A 23,991-nucleotide genomic window follows, 5' to 3' on the forward strand; every position below is an offset into this window, starting at 1 on the left:
TTTTAAAAATCAAAACAAAATTCCAGAAGCCAAAAGTGTACATTTCAGTAAACAAAAGTAATTTTCAGAAATGAATACGGAAATGTCAAAAAATGAAACAAAGTAAGAATCTGGAAAAGGTAAGCCTCATTGGACATCGCTGATTGGATGAGGACGTTTGATCTTTGTAGAAAAAGGAAAGCAGAGGATCTTTGATCTGAACTGTGGTTAAGACTTGATGGAGCAATCACCAAACTTTTGGAGTGACTGTTGCCAGAAGTCTAAAGAAATATTGTCTGTCAGATGATTAAAAAGGTGAATCAACGTTGTCATCCAATCAGCGATGTCCAAAGAGGCTTACCTTTTCCAGATTCTTACTTTGTTTCATTTTTTAACTTTTCATATTGATTTCTGATATTCCTTTTGCTTTCCTAAAACATTTTCTTTCTTTTTTTTGTTTAATTTTTTGGTATTGTGTCTAATATTTTGGAATTATGTTTTGATTCCTAAAATGTAATGTTATTTTTATTAACGGCTTTGCTTTTTTAGTTGTCCTCGTGGTCTTTAATTGATTTATTTGCACTTCAGGGCCACCGTAGAGATGCAAGTCAAATAAACTAACCTTTGATCATTTTGTTTATCTTTAATTAGAAGCTTTTATAGTGAAAGATACACTTTATGTTTGCCTAAATAAGCTCAGATTTCTATACAGTGATTTTTAAAGCCTAAGCTACAGTGGAAAAAGCATTACAACAACCACTGAAAAGAAAATCATCTATATTTTGGTACGTGGCCATACTTTTGCATAATCCACTGCTCCTAGGGGATACACTTAAAGGAGTCAATTATCCAAACTAGTGGCTCTTCCTTAAACCGGAGCCATGTGTAGAAAACAGATAATGGCTGGGAGCAGAACATTTAAACTTTTTCAGCATGAGAAAAGCCCTCTGAAAGGAAGCAGGAGGGAGAGCGAGAGCTGGTTACCTTGGGAATTTGGCTCAGGCAAAGTCTCTCTGGCAACTAAATGCATCACTGTGGTCTTCCCGAGGGGCAGCTTGAGAGCTAGTATTGGAGAAACAAGAACAAAAACAAAAAAACAAAAAAAAATGCAGAGAAGGTCAGCTTTAGTCTGCTTCAGCAGTTCCAACCATGTAGTGTCATTCATGAGGAGGATCCTTGGATTTCTTAGAGATTTCCAGAGATCAGAACAGGTTGGACGTAGCTGAGCTTAAAGAAAAAGTGTAAGACACTTATTAAGGCAATTTGGCCTTTTGTTTGTTCTGAACCATTTTAAAAAAATAGGAAACGTTTAAAAAGTATTAGTAAATATTGAAATACAGTTTTTATTGCAGATTCAAAAAGGCATTTATTAAAAGACAGTATAAAATGTAATAACCACCATTTGTTGTATTTTTACTGCTGCTTGACTATATGAAGCTTTGATGCAACTCTGCAGACACATTACACCAAAAACAGAGTAATTATCAAAGGGATGGCGCTAATGGGATGATTATTTAAAAAAGAAATGCCTTTATAAAATGTAACAAGACTTTTACTTGTCAGCTGTGTGCCAACCCCCCCCCCTTCCCTTCTGTCTCTTTTTTGTCTTTCCTGTGGTCTAACTCCAAAGCCAGTCTTTCCCTCAATTTTCCTGACCAGCCTCTTTCTTCCTTTCTCCTCTTTTTCTGAATTTCCTCTCTCCTCCCTGCCCGTGTCAAAGCAGGCTTGTCCGGAGTACTGAGGTACCTCTGTTCTGCGGCTCAGGAAAAAAGATGAGGACAGCAAAGAAGTTTCCAGCGCCACGCTGCTGCGATGTGTGCGTGCGTCTATGAGCACACAGGCCTTTTTCCACTGTATTTTCTCACCTCCTAGTGTTACATTGCCGTGTAGAAAACGTCCCTGGTAGATCAGCCTCAGGATGTTGGGACTGCTGACCTGCTCCATCTCCCAGTCTGAAAAGAGATGTCATGGACAGATAAAGAGAAAGTTTAAAGTCTATTTCCCCCCAAAAAATGATCCAATTAATTATCTATTTTCTATAAACTTAAGGAAGTCTCAAATGAAATTTATTTTAAAAATGTAAGTGTTGCTTTTTTAAGAGCTTTTGGGGAAAAGAATGTAAAAAATGTGACAGCAGAAGAAGTAATGATAGTCAAAATGTCTTCCCAGAAGCTTATAAACTTCTTTTTTTATGTCCTAAATGCGTATTTAGACTTCAGTAAAAGGCCCTGCAGGCCTTGGCGAAGGAGGAACATGAGGTGTGGCTCAGGAAGAGCTGAAGATGAAAATAAAGGTTAGAGAGAAAACAGTGGAGGGAGGTGCATAGCAGTCTGGCCACCAGATGTTTGTTTCCAGCTCCGTTGAGGGTGTTGTTGCTGACGGAGTTTCGGCTCCGGGTCTCATGGGGTTCAGATCTGTTGTCTGGGAGGAACACAAAAAGCTCCCAAAAAACTCACTAAGCTAAACATAATTTTTTTTTTTAAAGAAAGCTCCTGTTATCGAGGAGAATCTCAATCCTTTTCTGTGACCTTCAGCTTTTCCTTACATTTGAAGTTTCTTTAAAACTCTGCTAGTTCAGAGTCAAAGACTAGATGAGCCTCTGCTGTAGTATCAGTCAGGGAGTGGGTGGATTACAGATTTCACATTCCTGCGTGTTGTGATAATGAGGCTGAAAGGAGTTCACCTCGGATACAAAACAACAAAGATCCAAACTTCTATTCACATGTTACACAATTAAAAACAGACGCAGTAATGCATATCATGTTTGTATGAGCAAAAACCTCACCTAAAAGCTTGGAAGGGATGCACAGCATAAGTATAAAATACATGACAGAGATGATTGCATACAAACATGCAAACATGCATCTTCAGCACATACTGTGGGGCAAAAAAGTATTTAGTCAGCCACCAATTGTGCAAGTACTTCCTCTTAAAAAGATGAGAAAGACCTGTTATTTTCCTCATAGGTATACCTCAACTATTAGAGACAAAAATGAGAGGAAAAACAAACAAAAAAAAAATCACATCGTCTGATTTTTAAAGAATTTATTTGTACATTATGTTGGAAAATAAGTATTTTGTAACCTACAAACAAGCAAGATTTCTGGCTCTCACAGACCTGTAACCCATAACAAAGTACTTAGTTAAACTGTTGCTATTGAGCAAATATTTATTTTCCACAATCATTTACAAATACATTCTTTAAAAATGTAGACATTGCTGGATTTCTTTTCTCTTTTTGTCTCTCATTGTTGAGGCTTACCTATGATAAAAATTACAGGCCTCTTTCATCATTTTAAGTGGGAAAACTTGTACAATTGGTGGCTGACTGAATACCTTTTTGCCCCACTGTATGTGGCTTTGCAAAAACTTCAAAAACCTTTCAAATCCATAAAATGTGCACTGCAGTACATTCAAATTAACAATTAAATAAATGAATTTCACTCTTATTCTAATCAAAATTCATTTATACCCATTAATTCTAATTTATACTACTCATTATACTGCTACATCTCATTATTTCATAGTTTTTTAATACTCATTTACACTAATTACACTTGTTTGGCTGGACTGGATTGCCAAATACTAAATCAATTTGATTTTCATTCGTAAAATCACATTTGGATAACTTTTTTATGTCTTTTTTTTAATTTTCCATTCAAAATCAATTTGATTTGGTAATAAACAAACAGTTTCTCATAACTTATGATATAAAATAAACAAACAGGATTTTTTTTATACGCAGATATTTGAAATTAAACAGTAAAATCACAAAAATTACTCAAAAGAAAGTCAATTTATTTGTTTTTATGAATCCCCATCAGTTTTATTCATGCTAATGATGAACTAATTTTTTTCAAACCCTGCCTTACTACGCATACACCTTTTAGAGGCTAAGATTAGTATTTTCTTCAACATGCGCAACCATGAAAAGCTGCTTACCCATTGGCCAGTTGTCATAAACATGCTTGGCGATGTCCGCTGCCGAGTCGTTGGGAGAGAAGACAAACTCTTTTGTCTTTCCACTGACTAAAATAAGCCGCAGGTTTATCTGCAAAACACAAAAAAAGAACAAATGAAGAGAATTATCCTTTTTTGTTTGTGTTAAAACATGAAAAAAAATAAAAAAGAGAACGGTTGGGAACACAGCAAACAAATCCATGAGAGGCACAGCACAACGTTTTTAGCAGGATGACGGGAACAAGCTTTAACTAACCAAGTTCAGATATGATGATGATGATGATAAAGGCTGACTTTTTCTTCTTAAATTCTTTCAAACTAAAACAACTACTTTTTTTTCATGAAAGGTCCGTTTTCCATCAGAACCAGCAACAACATGCTGGTGACACATTCTTCAAATGTGTTTCTTGCAGATTTATGGTAAAATCCTACAACCTTAAGGCCCGTACACACCGGGACGAATATTCGCCAGGCGTTATTCGCCAGCGTTTTTCGCCACATTTTTTGTGTTCACACCCAGGCGATTTTCGCTGACGATGAGTGGAGTGAACATGCAATTTCATTCCCTGACATTAGATGGCGCTTAATGTAAAACAGAAATACTCCTGTACACAAGGTGGCGCTGCGCAACTTTACGCTTCTTAAAGTCGCTTTTCACTCAGAAGAAGAGAGCAAGTATTTACACGCTTGTCAGAATCAAACAAAGAAAACATGAATATTTCAAGCACCAGTAGCTCCAACTGGTGCTTGGTTCGGGGATATTTTAGAATGTCCGTCATTATTGCTTCGCGGCTGTGTAGACGCTACTTGGCGTCTATCTTCTTCGCTGGTATGTGTGCTCAGCAAGGCAGTTTTGTGTTTGAGCGCCCCCAAGTTGTGTTTTACTGTAACTTCAGAAGGTCCAGACACGTGAGCAAAAGCGCCATTCTCATTGGTCGAGTAGATTTCGACGCGACGCGTCGAAAAAAAAAAACGAACCCGAGGCGTTTTTTTTTTTTGACGCTTTAACGCGTGGCGTTTTTTCGCGTCGGTGTGCACAGTCTCATTGGTGCCCTTTGTTTAGTCACGAGGCGTTAAACGTCGGCGAAAATCGCCGGCGAAATTCGTCCCGGTGTGAACAGGCCTTTAAGTTTTAAAATGGGGGGAGGTTGAATTTACTGCTGAGGGTGGTAAAGGGTGGAAAAGCAGACGAGAAGCTGATGGAGCTGTTGCCACAGTAACATGTATCTCAGTGATAAAGGATTTTTGTGGCACGTGAGAACATAGTGAGAGGAAGTCATGGTAGTTTTTACTATTACCAGTCGCCAAGTCAGGTTCAGCAGACCAGTGGTCTTCAGACAGTGACGTATGGTAGTTCACGCTTCAGACTCATGAAAGAGGCGTGTGATTTGTGTATAACAGTGTCACAATATGCCTTCAAAGAGTCAGCGCAGCAGTGGGAAGTGTGTGTTTGCTCACTGCGTTAGAGTGTCTGGCCTGCGGAGCGCTCATGGCACCACCATGTGTGTCACTGTTGCAAGCGTGGTTCCTTGCGCCGAACGTCTGTCAGCCCTCGACTCCACGCTCTCTTGCCCCACCAGAGGCGAAACTGCAGTGCGGTGCAGCGTGCACGCGCGTGTGCGAGCAGAAATCATATGCAAACACTCGTGCACAGAGCCGGCTGGAGTGATGTAACAGGGCTAACACCGACGGATTGAAACAGAGATCTCTGTAAACACGTTGCCAAATCAGCTTATAGATTTAAGCACGTACGAGTAATACACACACGCGGGCATGCTCAAGGTATACACGCATTTAAGTCTAAAAATACTAGCTTTTGGTCTAAGCACTGACACAAACAGTAAATATAAACATTGGAAAGTCTGCCAAGTTGAGGTAACTGGTCACCCTGCAAAGTCAACTGTGCACACAAGTCTATGTTTCCCCTCATTTCATAACACATTCTGCCTAAATATTTTTCTGTAAACTTTAGTATTTCAAAGCCTTATGTGTTAAAAAAAAAAAAGGGAAACAATTGCAAAAAGGTAATTTAACAGAAGTTATCCTTAACAATTTGGGAAATTCTCACATAATTTAGTGTGTTAACACAAGGTCACACTTGTGTTAAAGGGAAATAATTTGCTGAACTGATCTATGACAGCTTACAGACTCAGAAGCTTCAACAGCTGTTGGAAGTAAATCTGCGGTTTTAATGAAAGCGCCAACCCCATCCTTAAAGACGGCCGTCTGTTGCTACTTTTTTTTTAAGCTATTTTTTCACCGCATGTATGATTAAAGCTTTGCATTTAACACAGTCCACCTGGAACTGAAAGCTGTCCAGGATAAACCTGCAGGTCGACGGACAGCTAACTATTAGGGACGCCACTATTCTCGGTTTAAAACCGAACCGTACGTTACACCAGCGTTCCTCAACCCCGGCCGCGGACCGGTACCGGTGTAATAACTTACATTACTTCAGTTTTATTTATTTCGGAAACTGAAAGATGTTTTATTTTGAAAAATTGCCCTATTCTCTGATCCATCCGTCTATGTCACTCTTGAGGCAGGCCAAGGCGCTCTTCTCGGTCACGTGATAGATTACCGCTAAATTAAAACCAGGAGCTAGCAAAATGAGTATAAAACAAACGTCTTTAGAAGCCACGAGACAGAAGAGGAGCCTTCGACTTCCAAAAAAAAGAACGCTACATTTAATAGACAGTACTTCTTTTTTGCACCATGAGTGTGGGAAGGGGAGAGGATGATAACATTACTGTGACATGCCTTACAAAATAAAAGTTCAGAGTTGGTTTTGTCATGTCTCTGTTCCTCCTTCATCGTAGCATTGCTATAATAATCGTTCGCGACATCTTAAAGACCGGTCCGTGAAAACTTTGTATGACGTCACACCGGTCTGCGGCGTTAAAAAGGTTGCGGATCACTGGGTTACACCATTGAACCGAATCCTGGGGAAAGCGAACATCAAATTTTCCACACTTAAAAGCCTCCGTTTCTTTCAAAAATTACAGCCTATTTAATCCAAAGTGCCTTATGAGTATAGATTAATTATAGTTGTGTTAACTGATGTCAAAGCATTTTCTTTGAGTTGCAAAGAAGGTTGGGTTTTACTGTAATACGCTGATATGGTTAACATGTAACTGTGTCGGACTGTGTTTTATGTTACTAACAAGTAATACATAACAATGTCACAGTGACATTTGTTTTAGTGTTATTAGTCTGTTTTTTACATCTTGTCAACAAGGTTGTGGGTTACAGGTATTGTTAATACGCTAACGCTTCTAACATAGCTAACGTGTAGCGTTTTACAAACAAGTTCCAGGCTATGTCCGAATTCCCAACCTACTCCCTAACTACTAAAAAGCTATACAGTGTGGGACTCTGTAGCGCCACAATCACTACTTTTTTATTAGCGAATATGACATCGACTTCACGAAGTTCAAATCTTTTGACATGAGCATTTTGTGACGATCATTTAAGAGTTGACTGTCTTCTGAAGATAAAAATAATAATTTTTTTTTTTTTTTACGAAAAATACAGTAGTTGCACCCCGACGTTTGTATAAACTGAAAGTGTCAGACACAATATGTGCTAAATTTAAGAAGGATTCAGTATTTAATGTTTTATTACCTTACACCAGGCTTAGAAAAGCCAACTGAAGGGTTCTTTCATCATTGTTACCAGCGTTTTTGGCAAATAAAAAGATTTTTGGTTGTTGTTTTGGAAAGCATAAATCATATTAAGCGGATTCAAAATTGTGACCCAGAAATTGAGATTTAAACTGAACTGTGGAGAAAGTCAATAGTTGCATCCCTGGTAAAGACGCACAAACAAGGTGAGCACTACTATGAAAATGAGACAAGCAAGAGGCTATTTCTTCATGTTTCTGAAGAACATGTTCAACCAAACCGAGAGCAGAAGTTTCCGGAATGCCAGCGTCTGCATCTTTACCCATTAGCTTGTCTGAATACACCCAGAAGGAGCTGTTTTACATAAAGACAGCCTTCCTAATAGAAACACCTGGTTGTTACCATGGTGTCACCATGGAGACGGGGCACGACTCGTGGGTGGCTTAACCCAATAACACCTACTGGTTAGCTTGATCCACCCCCCACCCCATCAACACCCCTGTCGTAGCACAGCCTACCGCTGTCTTCCTCCTTCCTGCTGCAGTGTCAGCATCCCTTCACTCACTGTCTGCTTTCACTCCGTCACTCCTCTCCATGTTTGTGCAGCATACACTAGACAGACGCACAAGGCCACAATAACAAGAGAATTTTGAGGTCAACTATCTGTCTATTGTTTTTCTTCTTTTACACATATCTTAGAAACTCAAGTTTGTCTGGAGGCCAATTAGGAGATTATGTTACAGTTTTATTTTGAAAAGGCAAAAACTCTATAAAACAAGAATCTGCTCTTGTGACCTTATGATGGTAACGCTTGTTCTCTTTCAGTTTCTCCTCCTTTTTCCTCACTTCACTCTAAAAATATTCCCTAATATTCATTGTCATGTCCTCCCCCCTCTCCCTGAGGGCGATTCTTCCTTGAATCTCATTGGTGGAAGCCGGTAATGAAGTTTCAGAGCAGATCAGAGAAGTGCATTCATTCTGTCACATGAATGCAGATATAAGGAAAAACATCAGTGTTTGCTGTATGAACCTAGAATTGAAATAAAAAGCACGTTACTCGTGCTGGTGTGGATTTTCCAGCTTCCACTGCAAACACTCAGACGTGGAACAATAAAGTGACCCTGCTGCTGCCAGTCTGCTGTAAACATGTGGAGCAGGCAAACGCCCGCTTGGCTAAGGACTGTTTGCAGACAGAGGGAAGCAGGAAATTCAATGCTATCTATAATTATTCCATCCTGAGTGCAGCTCTCAAGCACTTTCTCGAGGCAACAGTGTGTGGATCGGTGTGCGCGTCGACGCGCGCAAGTCTTTGCAAGTGCATTAAGGACCACTGCTGCTCTTTAGACCCTCAGCAGCAGTCAACAAATTACAGAGTGGGAAGTCTTCCTGTGGGGATATATTAGAGCAGGTTTATATGTGGTCTGTGCAATAAGGGCAGGCCCTCCATTCAGAGCGGAGTCCTGACTGTGTGAATGAGTTAAGGAGAAGAAGGTGGGCTATTAGTAAGACTGTAGTTTCTTCAAAGCGTGGCAGCAGAATGCAGCAGCTCACAGGATTTTAGCTTGTCCATAAAATCTGAAGAATGTTGGGATCTAAACCAAACAATCCAGTAACACAAAATCAGAAGAAATCCCATTAGAATCAGTGCGTTTTCTAAATTTATTTGATATTTAATTTAAATTAAAAAGCTGATTTTTTAGGAGTTGAGCAAATGAATGATGATCTCAAGTAGTCTGTGTTCCCTACTGCCGTATAAAAGTGAGTTGAGTGTTCATTGTCTTTTCTTTAATCAGAAATACATTAAAGTGGGATTTTTCTGCATCGACTCCGTCAGCAAAAGCAACATTGCTTTCTCCAATCAGCTCGCCGCATATCTCGAACGTCTGACTCTTCTCCACATCTGACGTGTCTCTATTTATGTTTTCCTTTCCTAAGTGGACAAGCACACGTAATGCAGTTGGACAACGGTGGCTGACAAACAAAGCCTGAGGCAAGGACTTGTAGTGTCAGAGTCTCTGCCTGCGCGGACGTCTCACATTTTGGAGTTTTTTTCAGCTTTTAACTGTACTTCATCAGGCCTATCCTTATTTCCTGTAATGCAGGTTCATTTATAAGACATTTTGAGATTCCAAAGTAAAACTATCCTGACCTTGAAATGCACAGAAAAGCCTCACTTCGAACAATAAAAAAACTACATTTAAAATACAATATTAAGGCAGAATCACATAAAAAATGACTCAAACTATACCAAAAACTTGCCCTTTTTCAAAATAATATCCTAGAGTTGCCTCTGCTGTCATTTATGACTGCTTGGCTCTCGCACTTCAGACTTTTGAGGGTTGTAACAAACATTTCCACTGCAGCAAATGTGTAGCAGGAGGACCTTGACCCAGAAGAACTTTGCTTATTATTAACCTACACTATTTAGGTGTTATGTATCTATAATGGCCAGCTTGTTTTTATTTGTTCCGGCCTACGTCACAGATTATTAATCATTTCCAAAGGAAGTATAAAACAATCATGGAGAAATATGGAAAATAAAGAGTTACAAAACAATGATTTTAGTCATGCATTGACAGTAAAGCAACATGATAAGAAGTGAAGGCTCATAAAAGTCAGATGTTTCACAACCAGTGTTCGTGCTCTAGGTGCAAACAAACTGGAAGAGTGAGAATCTTTCCTTCAGGTGCCAGACGATGACGTAGCTCCTGCTTGACAGCCTTTTTCTACTGGAACAAGCTGTTCTTTTTGGCCTAATACCCGCAGGCAGCGAGAAAACTCCAGCCACGCAGCGAGATTGACCAAGGTCTAGTCCAACTCAGCTGGATATGTCTGCAGTCATGCTCTGCTGGTTGCCATGGTGGCACCTGTACTAACCACTGGTTAGTCATCTGTGCCACTTTGTCTTGTTTTTCCTGAAAGTTCTTTCTGTTTCAACGTTTCCATGAGAAAATATGTTAATAGTGAACAAGACAAAGGCAACACAATGGCAAATTTAGAAAATACGGCACTCCATAAAGATCATAATTCAGAAAACAATGAGAAATTTGCAAGTTAACGGATACTTACTTTACCAATTTTTTAAATTTCTCTATTGGGAAATGTTTTATTTTCTGCTTCAGAAATTTGATTATTGATACCAAATTTTAGAAGGCTTTTAGCCAAAGTAATTTCTTTTTCAAAGTTTTCTTACTTTTACTCATTTTTCTGTTTTAGCAATGGCTGTTTTCTATGCATATCTATATATCTTTGTAGTTACAAAGTGTTTTGATTGATACATTTAAAAACATGTTTAATAGTTTTATATTTTTATTTTATACCCATCACTTAAATAGAAAAAATAAAGAGCAGGTACTTCCCACTTAGCGTCATAGTGCTAATACTAGGGGTGTAATGATACACCTAGTTGAACCAAACCGTATCGGTACGGCAGTTTCGGTTCGGTTCACTTCTGTACCGTTTCGGTACGTTTTTTCTTTTTTTTGCTGCATATGCATTGTAATGACCCAGCTGCTTTGTCACTCGTGGGGAAAACAAGAACCGAGCTGCTAATGAACTAGCTGCACTGACTGTCCTTGCCCCATACTCCACATACCCTCAAACAGTCTCCGAGAGAGAGTAGACAGAGTAATAGATTACTCAATTACCTTTCCAGCATTAAAATCCATTTATTAAGAACACACACTAACAGCGTAACAACATGAACCTCACTTCTCTTCATAGCTCTCTCAGGGATGGCGAAGGATTTTATTTTATTCATTTATTTTTGATGGTGAACGATTCAACACACAAGATTTCACACTTCCCATGAGTCTTAGTGGCTATAGGCGGGGCTAACCCCCAGGTCGCCACAGTATTAACTAATGTTGGCTGTGAGTTTCCTCCGAGACGCTATTAGGTGACGGATAGTAAGCATGTCAACATGTGGCTAATGCAGACGCGAGGCCAGAGAAGAGGACCCCACCCCCCACCCCCCCATCTCCTTACACTCTCCTGTGTGGGAAAACTTCGGCTTTGTTGTCAGCATCCATGAAGGGAAAAGACAAGTGGATAAGTTGAATGCTGTGTGTTGACATTGTCACGCAAAGATTGCGTATTCCAGAGGTATCACATCTAATCTGTTAACGAACTTTAAACGGCATCACCCGACTGTAAATATCGGGTCTGCAAGAAAGAAAATGTGCAAGTTGAAATGTTTTTTTTCAGGCCAGTGTTAATTATTCAAAGTTTTTGGTTCCTGGCAGCTTATAGTTTTTCTTATTTTATTAAGCAGATCAGCCACATAGGTCAACTTTATTTATTGTCATGTAAAACCAATACATGCATTTTGTAAGTAATTTTTTTCTGTCTTAGTTTTTGTACAGAAGAAATACCGAAAATAGATAGATAGAAACTTTATTCATCTCTCAAGGGAGAAATTCAGGTGTCTGGCAGCAAAACACACATAAACACACACAATAAATAACAGTAAAATAATAGTGCATAAAATAGCAGTTCATATCAGGCAGATTTGTTAAACAGCAGTACCGAACGGAAATGTACCAAACTGAGCCCTATGAAATTCTGAATCGAACTGAATTGAGATTTTAGCGCATCGTTACACCCCTAGCTAATACAAATTTAAATACATGTCGTTTTTCTTTATTTCTTTAATAAATTTTGACTCATCTGGAGTTCCATAACCGTAAACCATAAACAGGTTTCCTGTTGGATCTAGTAGGAGTCACTAATCATTAAAGAAAAAATGCGTTAATGTAGACGGTGGGAGCTAACAGCTCAGACTATGATCAGAGGTGTTTCAGGTGCATTTACCTTTTCTTCCTAGAGCGAGGGCAGCTCATGAACGAAAGGCAGTTTCACTGGTAACTTGTTTCTTTTTTTTTTGTTGAATTGTCCTCAAAGAAAAGAATCTGACACTTGGAGGTCTTCTTTAAGTTTCTCGGTCTTGAAAACAGTTCTTAGAATTGCAGATGTGAGCGGAGCCCTTTCCATTTCCAGACAGTGCTGTGCATACAGACATGAGGGGTGAGGCAACATTTCTCAGCTTTGAAAGACAATGACTTTAAAAAACAAAAAAGTGCTCCCCTGCTCTAAGCTGCTCTTTTCAGTTTGTCATGAGTCCCATTTGTCTGCTGCCCCATCATGCCTCCTTATCTTTCTCCAAGCCCGTCTCTCCAGACGATTATTCAAAAAGACGCGTGCTTTGATAGGACATCCTCATTATAGCAGGAACCCATTCTGCTACCCTTCTTTCCTTTTTTCTTCAAAGAATCGTTGCTGTTTCCAGCACTTTGTCTTGTTCTCTACCTGGCAGCTCTGCTCTCTGTCCTCTCCCTTCACCATTCCCTCCCAGTTTCTAAAAAGCAAACAACGTTTTAATCCATCAGCTGCTCCTCCAAATCTCCACAGACGGGTAAAGCTCTTCCTGTTTCATGCAAGCATCCTCACATCTCGTCCCAGATGTCTTCCCCAAATTAAAATACCTTCTTTGCTTGACTTACACTCACATCCAAAACTGCATTCCTATTTGAAACTCTCAGGTGGTTTTAATCGCGCCATCCAAATGCCGCTTCCTGTGTGATTTAGGCGAGTTTCCCCAAAAAGCTTTTTCCTGCCTCACCTTCAATTATATATGTGCTGGATTATACATTTGTCAGGATTTTTTAAGGAGCGCAAACAGGATTTTTTTTTCTTTCTTAGACATGCAGACACCTCACCTGAAGTACCATAGATTACGCTCTTTCAACACACTGACTAGGTAGCAGATAATGTTTACCTACCATCAAAACTTTTTTTTGTTTTAGTCTGACTAAAACCTTGAAAAGTTCAGCAATGATAGAATAAATTATAAGTGATCCATGCAAAAGAGAATAGCTACAAGAAAAAAAGTACAGCCATAAAGCTGTCCTGCGTGATTGAATGCCGGTTTGCCACCAGCTAAATGGCTTGCCAATTGCTGATCCGGGTGATGTAAGAGGTCAACCAGTAAAAGCCCATCAGTGATTACAAGAAAGGAAAGATATCGCCACTAATCATAGAGATGTCTGACATGCTGTGGTTAATAAATCAGTCCCCATTATAGCCTTAGTCACATGCAGTCATATAGCGATTGACCCATTCAGGTGCTACGGGTTTTTTGGTTGAGGGAGGGATGGAGATACTTTAATATTGGAAATATTTGTAAAGATAATGTAAGTTGCAAACACGTATGATGTGTTTGCTACCATGTGGACAGCCTTCCCAGAAGACTTGAAGCTGTAATAACTGCAAAATGTGGACCGACGTCATATTGAACTCTATGGGTCAGGAATGGGATGGCACTTTAGTTCATATGTGAGTAAAGCCAGGTGAGCGAATACTTTTGGTAATTTAGTGTATATGCCAACTCAAAATAAAGCAAAGTATACTTTCTAAAAATTGGTAAACATTGGGGATTTGTTTTTTTCTTCGGGTCAAAACAAAAGTAAAAAAACAGCAGCCAGTGCGTAGGCTGCAAGATTAAACTATTGACTGAGAACTAGACGTAGTGACCCCTTCACCTCTCGTCTTCCAGATAAAAAAGTACTCCAAGAAGCTGCTTACTGACATCATCTGGCTCCAAAATGGCGGTGTCCGTATCGCAAATAAATGGCGACTGAATTGACTTCATTTGATTGGAGCTGGAAGTAAGCCATTTTCTATGGGCGACATCACACTCACTCAGTCCAGTTGTCATATGCAGTCAATAGGTTAAACACCCCCTGCAAGCTACCACCTATTGGTTTATAGTACAGGATGTGAGACAAACTACATCTACAGGAAGGATGTTGCACATTGTTCATTTGTGTTTTTAAAGCATTACAAATGCCATAAAGGACAACAACAAACAAAAAACTTGAAGTACAGAAAACATAACTAAACTGCTGACTGTATAGACAGCATGAAGGCAATGGTGAAAAGTGATTCTATAGGAGGACAGAAGAAACGCTGACACTTTTGGAGGCGTGCCTCAAGGGCAAAGGTAGGAAAGGAGAAGAAAGAGTACAGAAGGGAAACTCAAAGGAGTAAGAAAAAAAAAAAGAAGCAAGAAAAAAGGGACGCTGACAGTGAACAATGCTTTAAGTTCTTTTAATCTCCCACAGACTAAATAGCACTTTACATCTGCACAAACACAAACCTTTGTGTGCAGCCGCTGAATGACTGCTGAGGCTCTGTTTTTGAGCCTGGGGACTGAGACGTGAAATTGCTCTTGTATGCGTCAATCGATTCCCCTCTCATCCCTCTTAGCGTCTAGACCGTCTGCCCCTCTTCCCCAGTCAGTTTTCAAGACAAAAAGAAAAAAATGAAACAGCAAGGGGCCAATAATTAAAAAAAAAAAAAGAGCTGTGATTGTTGATCATTGCTGGCAGAGTGTAAACATACATGGTGTGAACCAGCAATTGAAAGCACAGCTTCCAGTCGAACAAAGAAGTCAGTAAGAGGGCAAATCTGGAGCCCAGAAGGATTTCTATGATACAGTTCCTTTAGTTCATATTTTTTTAAACAAGCTTCTGCTTTTTGTTTTACTGTGAAACCACACAGAGTCACCTCACCCTTCAAAGTTCTGCATATATTTAAAAAACTATATTTTGTTGCCAAAGTGCACCAACAAACTACTTTAAAGATACTGAAATTACATTCAAAGTTAGGCTTAAAACATTCCTCTTTAGACAGGCTTATTGCCAGACTAGCTAGTAATCAAAGAATATTTAACTTGTGATTAAAATGTTTAATAACAATAACAATTTGTTGCTAGTAGGCTGCTCCAGATCCTGCCTCCATCTTAACCCATCTTCGAGCTAACCCGACCTGACTCTTGCACCACACACACTTTCAAGGGATGATCTGATCCAATTGCAACCACACGAATATTTTCAAGGGACCTCCAAGTCCCGCCTGCACTACAATCTATCCACGACCGTACCCACAGACTAGTCACAAGACTCCCCTCTATCCACCCTAGACCTGACCTAAACCCAAAGCTTAACCCTTACCAGAAGCTGGGGAAAGTATGGTGCACTGGGGTTCTATCCTCTACTCTCATCTACTTCTCCTCTCTTTCTCTCTTCTATTCTTGATTATTTTATTTATCATTCAGTTCTCCATGCCTCTGCTTGGTACAGTGCGATTCATGCATTGTCCCTGAGTGGGACAGAGGGACAAACTGTCCCCAAAAAATCGTGCAGCCCTTGTATTCAGCTAATTAAGGTATTTATCAAACGATAACAGAAATAATTCTCATGCTACTCTACATTCACATTGTCTTTCACAAAGCGCGTTCAAGCAGCCAGTTCCAATGAAAAGTCTGTGTAAATGCTCGTAAATGTGTATTTCATGGTCCTGCGTTCAAAACTCTCCCATCAACATGTAGCTATACATGTTTTTACGACCATTTTCAGGCTCTATGTACTAAACGCGTGACCATTGAATGCATGGTGGATTTAAGCCAGGTCCAACTTTGACAAATCAGGTACTCCGATTTGGTAAGGAAGTATGGATAGCTCCCCTTTTACTTCACGGAAGTGCCAACCAGTTGAAAATTGATCATGGAGGAGAATGAATAATTGTAGTTCATGCCCAGCTGGAATGATGACACCAAGTCTTTCATATATTGCAATAGAGCTGTGAAATAAAAAGTCTGGTGCAAGATTCATGAGATTTGCACCGCTTTGACTTTTTGCACCAAGAAATTTAGGAGAAATAGGAAAAAGGCCCTCCCTGCCTGTCCAGTGTGAACATCATGGGCTAAACATGCATTGAAGAACCTGCATTTAGCGCATTCTTGAATGCACATCAAATGCCTGGTGTTATTAACAAGTCAAAGTGTTGATTTCACAAAGCCATTGAGGACAGCTGAAGATCCGTTTGCAGTTTTATTTATGTTCGACAAGGACCATCGGTCTGAACCGACAGTCAATTTTGTTTTCTACTAAGCTCAAAAGTCTCTGGTAATCTGTCCGCTGACACATGACTGGAAAACCAGCTGCAAATCCACAAACCCAAAGGCCAAACATACAACATGTCAGCATACTGCCATTGTGAAGGGACCACAAAGAGGGCTGACGAATGCTGATGCTGGCACTTTAGAAAGAGCCTCCTGTCCTTCACCTCCATCATCCCGCCATTTGCTCTGCAGCAGTCCTGTCTGCGCTCTCCTCCCCTCCTCTTCCGTCACAGGGCGTCTCAGCAATGTGACTTCCTCCCCCTCCGTGTTTTCCTGTCCCCCGCTGTTTAAAAGCCCAGCAGTCGTGTAAAGCCCCTTCACGCAGATCATGGGTTGACCTCTGCTCTCACCTGTCTCTCCACCCCCTCTTCCTCCTTTCATTCTCTCTGTGGAGCCCATCGTCCTCTTTCCTCGATGGATCCCAGCAGTGTGCAGTCAATGCCCCGCTGGATTAGCCTGATTCTTAACCTTTCAAATTGTCGAATCCAGGCCGCAGCTTTTCCCCTCTAGTAAATTTCTGAACATGCATCTGAGAGATGAATTGGAACAAATTAAAAATGACAACATTTAAAAAAAAATGGGGGGGAAAAATGACAACATTATCTTTGAAAAAAAATACAAACAGAGATGTAATTTAATAAAAAGCTGATGTGACATGTGAGACAGAAACGAGACCTCGGTGAGGGGGAATGGCTGCAAGACAGCAGTTAAATTCACAACGTTGTATTTCTTTCTCTCCTTTAGAGAAGAGCTCTGGCCTGTAGTCCCATCTCTCCTGACCGAGCTTGTGTAAATCCGTGTGTGCATGAAAGTGTATGACCGAGATCGAGAGAGTTATAGCAGGCAAGTTCAAATCCGCTCTGTATTGTCTGGCAACTACTGAGGTTGAACCCCACCTCTGCCCAACAGTAGCTGGAATAGGCTCCATTTGTCTGTCAGTAGCATACAAAACATAATACTTGCACATTTTTTTAGCTTTGTACAGCAGACTAAACAGAAAAAAGATGGCCTTAAAAGCTAGATAATGTTGCCAACTAGTTACCCAAGTAACAACAGGAGTTTTGAAACAAGAAGATGTGAAAACACGAAGAGGAGAAGCTGGGACAAGCAGGATCTACAACACGATAACAAAAATATGTAGAGTTTGCCACAAAAAGGCAGTTCTACCAATTTTCAAACCATAATCAAAATGGGTTATGTGTTTCATATGATTATCATAAAAAAATGCTCTTAGATGATTAGTACACAAATAGTATTAATGGTAAATGACGCATACTTGTATACATATATTTATAGCGCTTTACATCACGAAGCGCTTTACAGTAACAGTCCCACTCACACTGGTGCCAGCCCATAACCACCAGGAGCAATGTGAAGCTCAGTGTCTTGCTCAAGGACACTTTGCAAGTAGGCGGACAATGGCGGAATTGAACCTGCGATCTTCCAATCAGAGGGCGACCACTATGGCATTTCATCTCTGCCATAAAGTGAACGAGCGTAAAGAAAACTGAGCGGGCGTATTCAGAAACTGAGTGAGGAACCTCTCAACCGCGCAGGCGCATTTCTAACCGAGCGACCCCGTATTTTACAACTGCACGCCTGCAATCCTAACTGAGCGGGGATCCTGCATGGTCAGTACCTCTTTGCGCCCTCACCAGGATTTACGCTCAGTGTTAAGGGGGCGTTTTTGTCACTTGGGCGCCGGTATTCAGGGATGTGTTCGTCACTTGGGAGCAGAAACCTTTCTGGTTGATCTGATTGGCCAAAATCTGCTGGTCAAATTTGGCGAGGCAGCGGGGCGGGACTTTCATTTTTCAGAGCAGGGGTGGCTAACAGGCGGCTCTTGGGCTGCATGCGACTCTCTGCCTTTTATCATATTTTCTATATACAGTACTTTCACAACCATAAGGTGAAAGTCTTACATTGTCTCCTACATGTACAGAGCAGCTCTAATGTGTTATTGTGTGACTTCGGTAAAGAGGACCTATGAGAGAACAGCATGAGACAGTAGGGAGAGAGGAGAGGACGGGAAAGAAGACCCCTCGCCCCCAGTACAAAGGTGCAGATATGTGCATAATGCAGAATAACTTCGTTTTGGAAACCCTGGAAATGCGAAGAGACACGACTATGAAGCACAGTTTAAACTGCAATCTATCAGCTAAGCGGAGGAACATGGGAGGAATATAGCAGCTGTGGTTCGGTTAAGTTAGAAAGATCTTCACAGATTCAGACTTCCGGCCTCCTCAACAACTCTTCTGATAAATGTTCAAATGTGTCAGCAAGTATCTCAATAATTTTGTATTAACACAAAGAGTGAACTACAAATGCATTTCTAAAGAAAAAAATCTTTTTTTTTGCCTTTTCATCAGAATTGTTCGCTTCAAGCTGTGAATGCAGACATGCAGCAAGCTGGCTGCAATGAAAAGCTGTCCATCTTCTGCTCCTTTTACTGGGAGGCAGCGTCGGGCGAGTTACGCCACACTTTTGGACTGTAGGACTAAAGCTTGGCCTGACGCGTCTGCTTGCACTGTTCTTTAAAGCAGCACAGCAACGAGACGGACTCTGACGATGAGGAAAAGGAAGCTGGCGTGTTTGATAGAAATGTAGTCCAGCTTCATTCCAGATACAGAAGAGGAGGACTTTGATGGATTTTTGGATGCTGATTGATGACTGAAAAAATAAAAAATAAACCACAACCAACTCAGTTTTGCGCTCGCTGCCTTTTTAAAACACACACCAGCATGCATGTTTTACCGGTATTTGTTAACGTCAAACAAAAAACAAAAAAAAAACTCCATTACTGAAACGGCGCAGTTCAATCCAGTGCTGTTGTATTGTAAGGAGAGGAGTGTGTTTTGGGAAATAATATGGCTTTAATTGTGTGTGTGTGTGTGTGTGTGTGTATGTCTGGCAGGTCAGTGCATGGTGTGGGTCTTTGACTATCACAGTTAAAAATTTCAGCTCTTTGTGTCAAACTTGTTCGCCCCCCCTGTTAGTGTTAGAGGCTTTCATAGAAAAAAACGGCGGATGTAACATGGATTAAAACATTAACCAAAGACCCAAGACCAAGGTAAGAAAGTGCAGCAGGTTTTTCTGTGCTGTAAGTTTTTCTCATGTGAAAATCACTGCATTTGTTACCGTTTTAATCCACGTTACAGCCGCCGTTTCTTTTCTAAAGCCTCTAAAAGAAAGTCCCTCCCCGCTGCCTCGCCGGATTTGACCAGCAAATTTCAGCCAATCAGATCAACCAGAACAGTTACTGCCCCCAAGTGACAAACACACCCCTGAATACCGCCCCCCAAGTGACAGAAACGCCCCACTGCGCGCAAATTAAAGCAAGCGCTGGGGGGCGAGGGGGGGTCTTCTTTCACATCCCCACCTCTCTCCCTACTGTCTCATGCTGTTCTCTCATAGGTCCTCTCACACAGCAACACATTAGGGCCGCTCCGTACATTTTGAAGAAAATGTAAGACTTTCACCTTATGGTTGTGAAAGTACTGTATATAGAAAATATGATAAAAGGCAGAGAATCGCATGCAGCTCAAGAGATGTTCTTAGCCACCCCTGCTCTGAAAAATGAAAGTCCCGCTGCCTCACCGAATTTGACCAGCAAATTTTGGCAAATCAGATCAACCAGAAAGGTTACTGCCCCTAAGTGACAAAAACGCCCCCCTTAACACGGAGCACAAACCCTGGGGAGGGCCCAAAGGAGAATTGACCGCGCGGGATCACGGCTCAGTTAGGATTGCAGGCGTGCAGTTGTAAAATAAGGGCTTGCTCGGGTAGAATTGCGCCTGCGCGGTTGTAAGGTTCCTCACTCAGTTCCTGAATACGCCCGCTCAGTTGTCTTTACGCCCTTTCACTTTATGGCAGTGATGAAATGCCATAGACCAATCTATCTATGCACCATGGCCCCTCCAGGCAATAGAGTCAAGAACAGAGAGTAACTGAACCATAGACACCATACAAATCTAAATGAATCAAACCAATGTTCTTTTGAACACTCATTGTTCCAGCAAGCATGGCAGTGTGGTAACTGTACCAAGATCAGCTTCCTGGGTGGCCAAAAGTGAGATAGAAGATGGAAGTCCGCTACACCAACCCAAAAAGTGCCAGTATTACTCACCCACGGCTGTCCACGCTTTCCAAAGAAGTAGCCTTAAATTCGACTCAAAGCCAGCTCCAAACTGAATATAGACAAATCATTCTAGGTATAAAGAGGCCTCCTTTCATAAATTTGCATCAAAACTAAAAGGTCAGGGCTTCTTTTTTTACTACTGTGTGTAAAAACCAAAGTTCTGTTGCTTCCCATCAGGAAACAACCGTTCCTCTTTACAAGAAAAAACAAGAGTTGAAAACTTCTTAATCATTCTAGTCCAAGGTTCACTGCTTCATTACAGCTACACAATACAAGGAAGAGCACACAAGACACACAACTCCTGCTGGGGTCATTAGAGATATGTATCATCAAGAATGCTCCGCAGCACTAAAACATTCAATGACAAATTTGTGTAAGACAGCATGAAGGCCAAATATACCCTCCTTCCATGTTCCCTACTGTCTAACACACACACATGCACATCCATGTTTTAACTCTAACTCTCATTGGACCGCATCATCTAGTTCTTATTGGAGAATTTCCCAAATCATATCTGTGTAAAAATGAGAAAATAAAAGGATGCAAGGACGTTTTAATGATCTAGTCTGCTGAAATGCCCATGTGTGTGTGTGTGTGGGGGGGGGGGGGGGGGGGGCTGTGCGGTTCTGGGGTTTACAGTAAGTAGCAGTAAGTCTGACTCTTTCTGGTCAACAAATATGGTCACCACAGACATGTACTGTCGCATCTGTGAGGAAGCTCAAAGACCAGAAACACTGCGCTAACGATAAATGTGGAGTCTGTTCACTTTCCCTGCAGAGGCTGACTCACCACTGTTTGTAGTGCAGAAAGCAGAAAGCAAGTCTATGTAGGAAAGCAAAAGAACCAAAAACAGAGAGACTGAGCCTTGATTGGAAAAAAGTTATAGTAAAGCACTTGCGGGGCAATTACTTTATCATAAACTCGAACAATCTCTTGAGTTTCGTTGAATGGATGGTTCAGGAGCCACTGAACCTCTAAAAAAGGGTCCTGTGGGTCTTGATGTAACACTTTTCAGACAATTTGCCTTTCAAACGCAAGGCTTTGTCAATAAATGGTAAAATGTTATACAAAGGATCCCAAATTCAAACAAGTCTGTAGTGCATCCCTAATGAGAGAGAGAATATTTCTTCAAGATCCAACTGATTTGGAATCTACTTCTGAATTGAAAGTGGTGTGTAAAATGTGGCAAGACCCTAAAAACCTCAGTGGAATGTCCTCTCACAGGTATCAACCCGCTAGACAAGACTAAGTGACGTGCCCAATTATTTCTTTGGAAAAATGAGACAGGCTGGGTTTCTTAGAAAACCCTTTTTTTTCTTTAAGGTTTTAAGCCACTAACCATTTGTTCAGGGAAAAAAGATGAAGAAATATTGAGATGGGGTCATACTGCAGTGTCTCACTGCATCCTTTCAGTTGTGGTTGATTTATTTTGAAATCTCATAAAAGCTTTCGCTTGAACGTAAAATTAAAGTTTGCCTGGATGACCCAGAACCATGTCTTTGCTTTCACTGCTGTAAGCCTTGACTGCCAAAGAAATGCAGTGGGTGTTTTTCCTCATCCTCCATGAATGTATTGTTAAAGTCCTGAAAGTGTCTCTTTCTCCCTTTTTATAACAGCCGTTCCAGTGTTTGTCTGTCTTCTCGTCCTCTTTGACCTCAGCCGGTCATGGCAGATGGTTTCCCTTATGGAGTCTGGTTCTGCTTCAGGCTTCTTCCTGTTCCAGGGACTTTTCCTCTTCCAAGCCTCTCAAGTTCTTCACTGGAATCAGTGAAATATCATTAAGATGCCTCATTGAAATACATTTTTTTCATTATATGGTGCATTGAAATGACCTCGACTGTCAGTTGGAGATAAAGTGTAAAGAGTAAATATCAATATCTACAACTAGGATTGTTCTGTACTGTGTTTTATTTGATAGTGCATGTAGAATTAGCATTAACCCCATTTCTTTAGGGTCTTGAAGCCATTTAGTCCTGGTTTTGGTTTAACATTTAAAATAGCTTCAGTGAATCTTCCAAGTCTGCAGAAAATCTTCCTGGTCCAACATGTTCGTTTCTGAACATGTTTGACATTTATTCAGGAATGGTTTATGTGTTTGAGCAGCATTTTCCACAAAAAGAGGATTTGTGCACTAAACTGGGAAAACCTATCAATAATAAATCTATTAAAATTGAGTAATTTCCTTTAAGGAATAAACTAAATTAAAAACACTCCTGAACTCTTACTATGAGCAACAATTGATTCCAAATTTCAAGAGCCTCATTATCAATCAAATCACATAAAAATACTACTGGTTGTATTATGCAATTGAGGTTTTTGTCTAGTATTTTTTTTACATAATTGTATAGTCTTGTGTATTGCATTAATGAGCCATAAAAAAGGTACATTGGTTTATTGTCTAAAAGCTCGTCAAATTACAAGAAAACTTTCTTACTGACAAACCTCCAGTGGTGGACAAGTCTAGTTCAGAGTCATTTTGGGGAAGGGCCAAAGGCCAGTGGATTCTGTTTGAACATCCAGTCAATGAGGCTTGACCTTTCCATGACTGCAGCTCACGTTTGCCCTGACTGGGACCTGCAGAGTTTAAGTCGTGACCCTTTAATTCTCACTGTAAATTGTCTGTCTGGCCGTGTCAAGAAAAGGACACTTGAACACAGGGAAAGATTTAGGCACTGAATTAAAAGTGGCAGCCTGTTTGAAAATCTATTAGAAGGAGATGGAGGGATCGTGCTGGCTAAACACTCTGACGCAAACAAACACACATACAGAGACACACGTTGTGCGCAGGCAAAGCAAAACTTTAATAGAAATGTCTTCTTTGCTGGAAATTGTTTGCAGTGCAGCTGAAAGGCTCCTTTATGGACCTAGACAAACATCGGCCTGTGTTCATCCTCTATTACTGCTGTGTAAAAGGCACGAGCACACACACCAACACACTCACAGACAACCACGGAACAATGAACTTACAAGAAAACACTTTTCCATTTCAGTATTCTTTCATCTTAACAAAAAAGATTCAATTTTTGTTACACTCACAAGAAGAAAATTTCAAAATAAAACATCAAAGTATATAATGCAATCAATATTTTTTGTGGGTTTTTTCTTTTCTTAGCACATTTCTTTTACCTTCTAATTTAGTGCAAAGTTTGCTTAACACCATGAACGACACAGTCGACAAAAATTTCACGTGTTCTTTTATTTTACCATAACATGGATGTATTGCTCATTTTGTGTAAGTTTAAAAGATCTTTCTTATTTTTTGAAACCAAGATTGTAATCCTTAAAGTTCAAGTTACATTAGTTGTCTCACACCATCCCCTGGGGGAGCG

General features: G+C 40.5%; 1 protein-coding gene across 1 annotated transcript in view; it reads right to left on the bottom strand.

Moving 5' to 3' along the window:
- Positions 1-23,991, bottom strand: part of ubl3 (ubiquitin like 3) — a 35,421-nt gene that overhangs the window by 2,437 nt on the left and 8,993 nt on the right. Inside the window, exons 2-4 of the mRNA XM_004084408.4 lie at positions 3,922-4,030; positions 1,845-1,931; positions 964-1,041 (exon numbers count right to left, since the gene is read on the bottom strand). Of these exons, the coding sequence (XP_004084456.1) occupies positions 964-1,041; positions 1,845-1,931; positions 3,922-4,030 (274 nt within the window). The remainder of the gene's footprint in view (positions 1-963; positions 1,042-1,844; positions 1,932-3,921; positions 4,031-23,991) is intronic.

The sequence above is a fragment of the Oryzias latipes genome, chromosome 14 (genome assembly GCF_002234675.1).
Source record: "Oryzias latipes chromosome 14, ASM223467v1".
Taxonomy (NCBI): Eukaryota; Metazoa; Chordata; class Actinopteri; order Beloniformes; family Adrianichthyidae; genus Oryzias; species Oryzias latipes.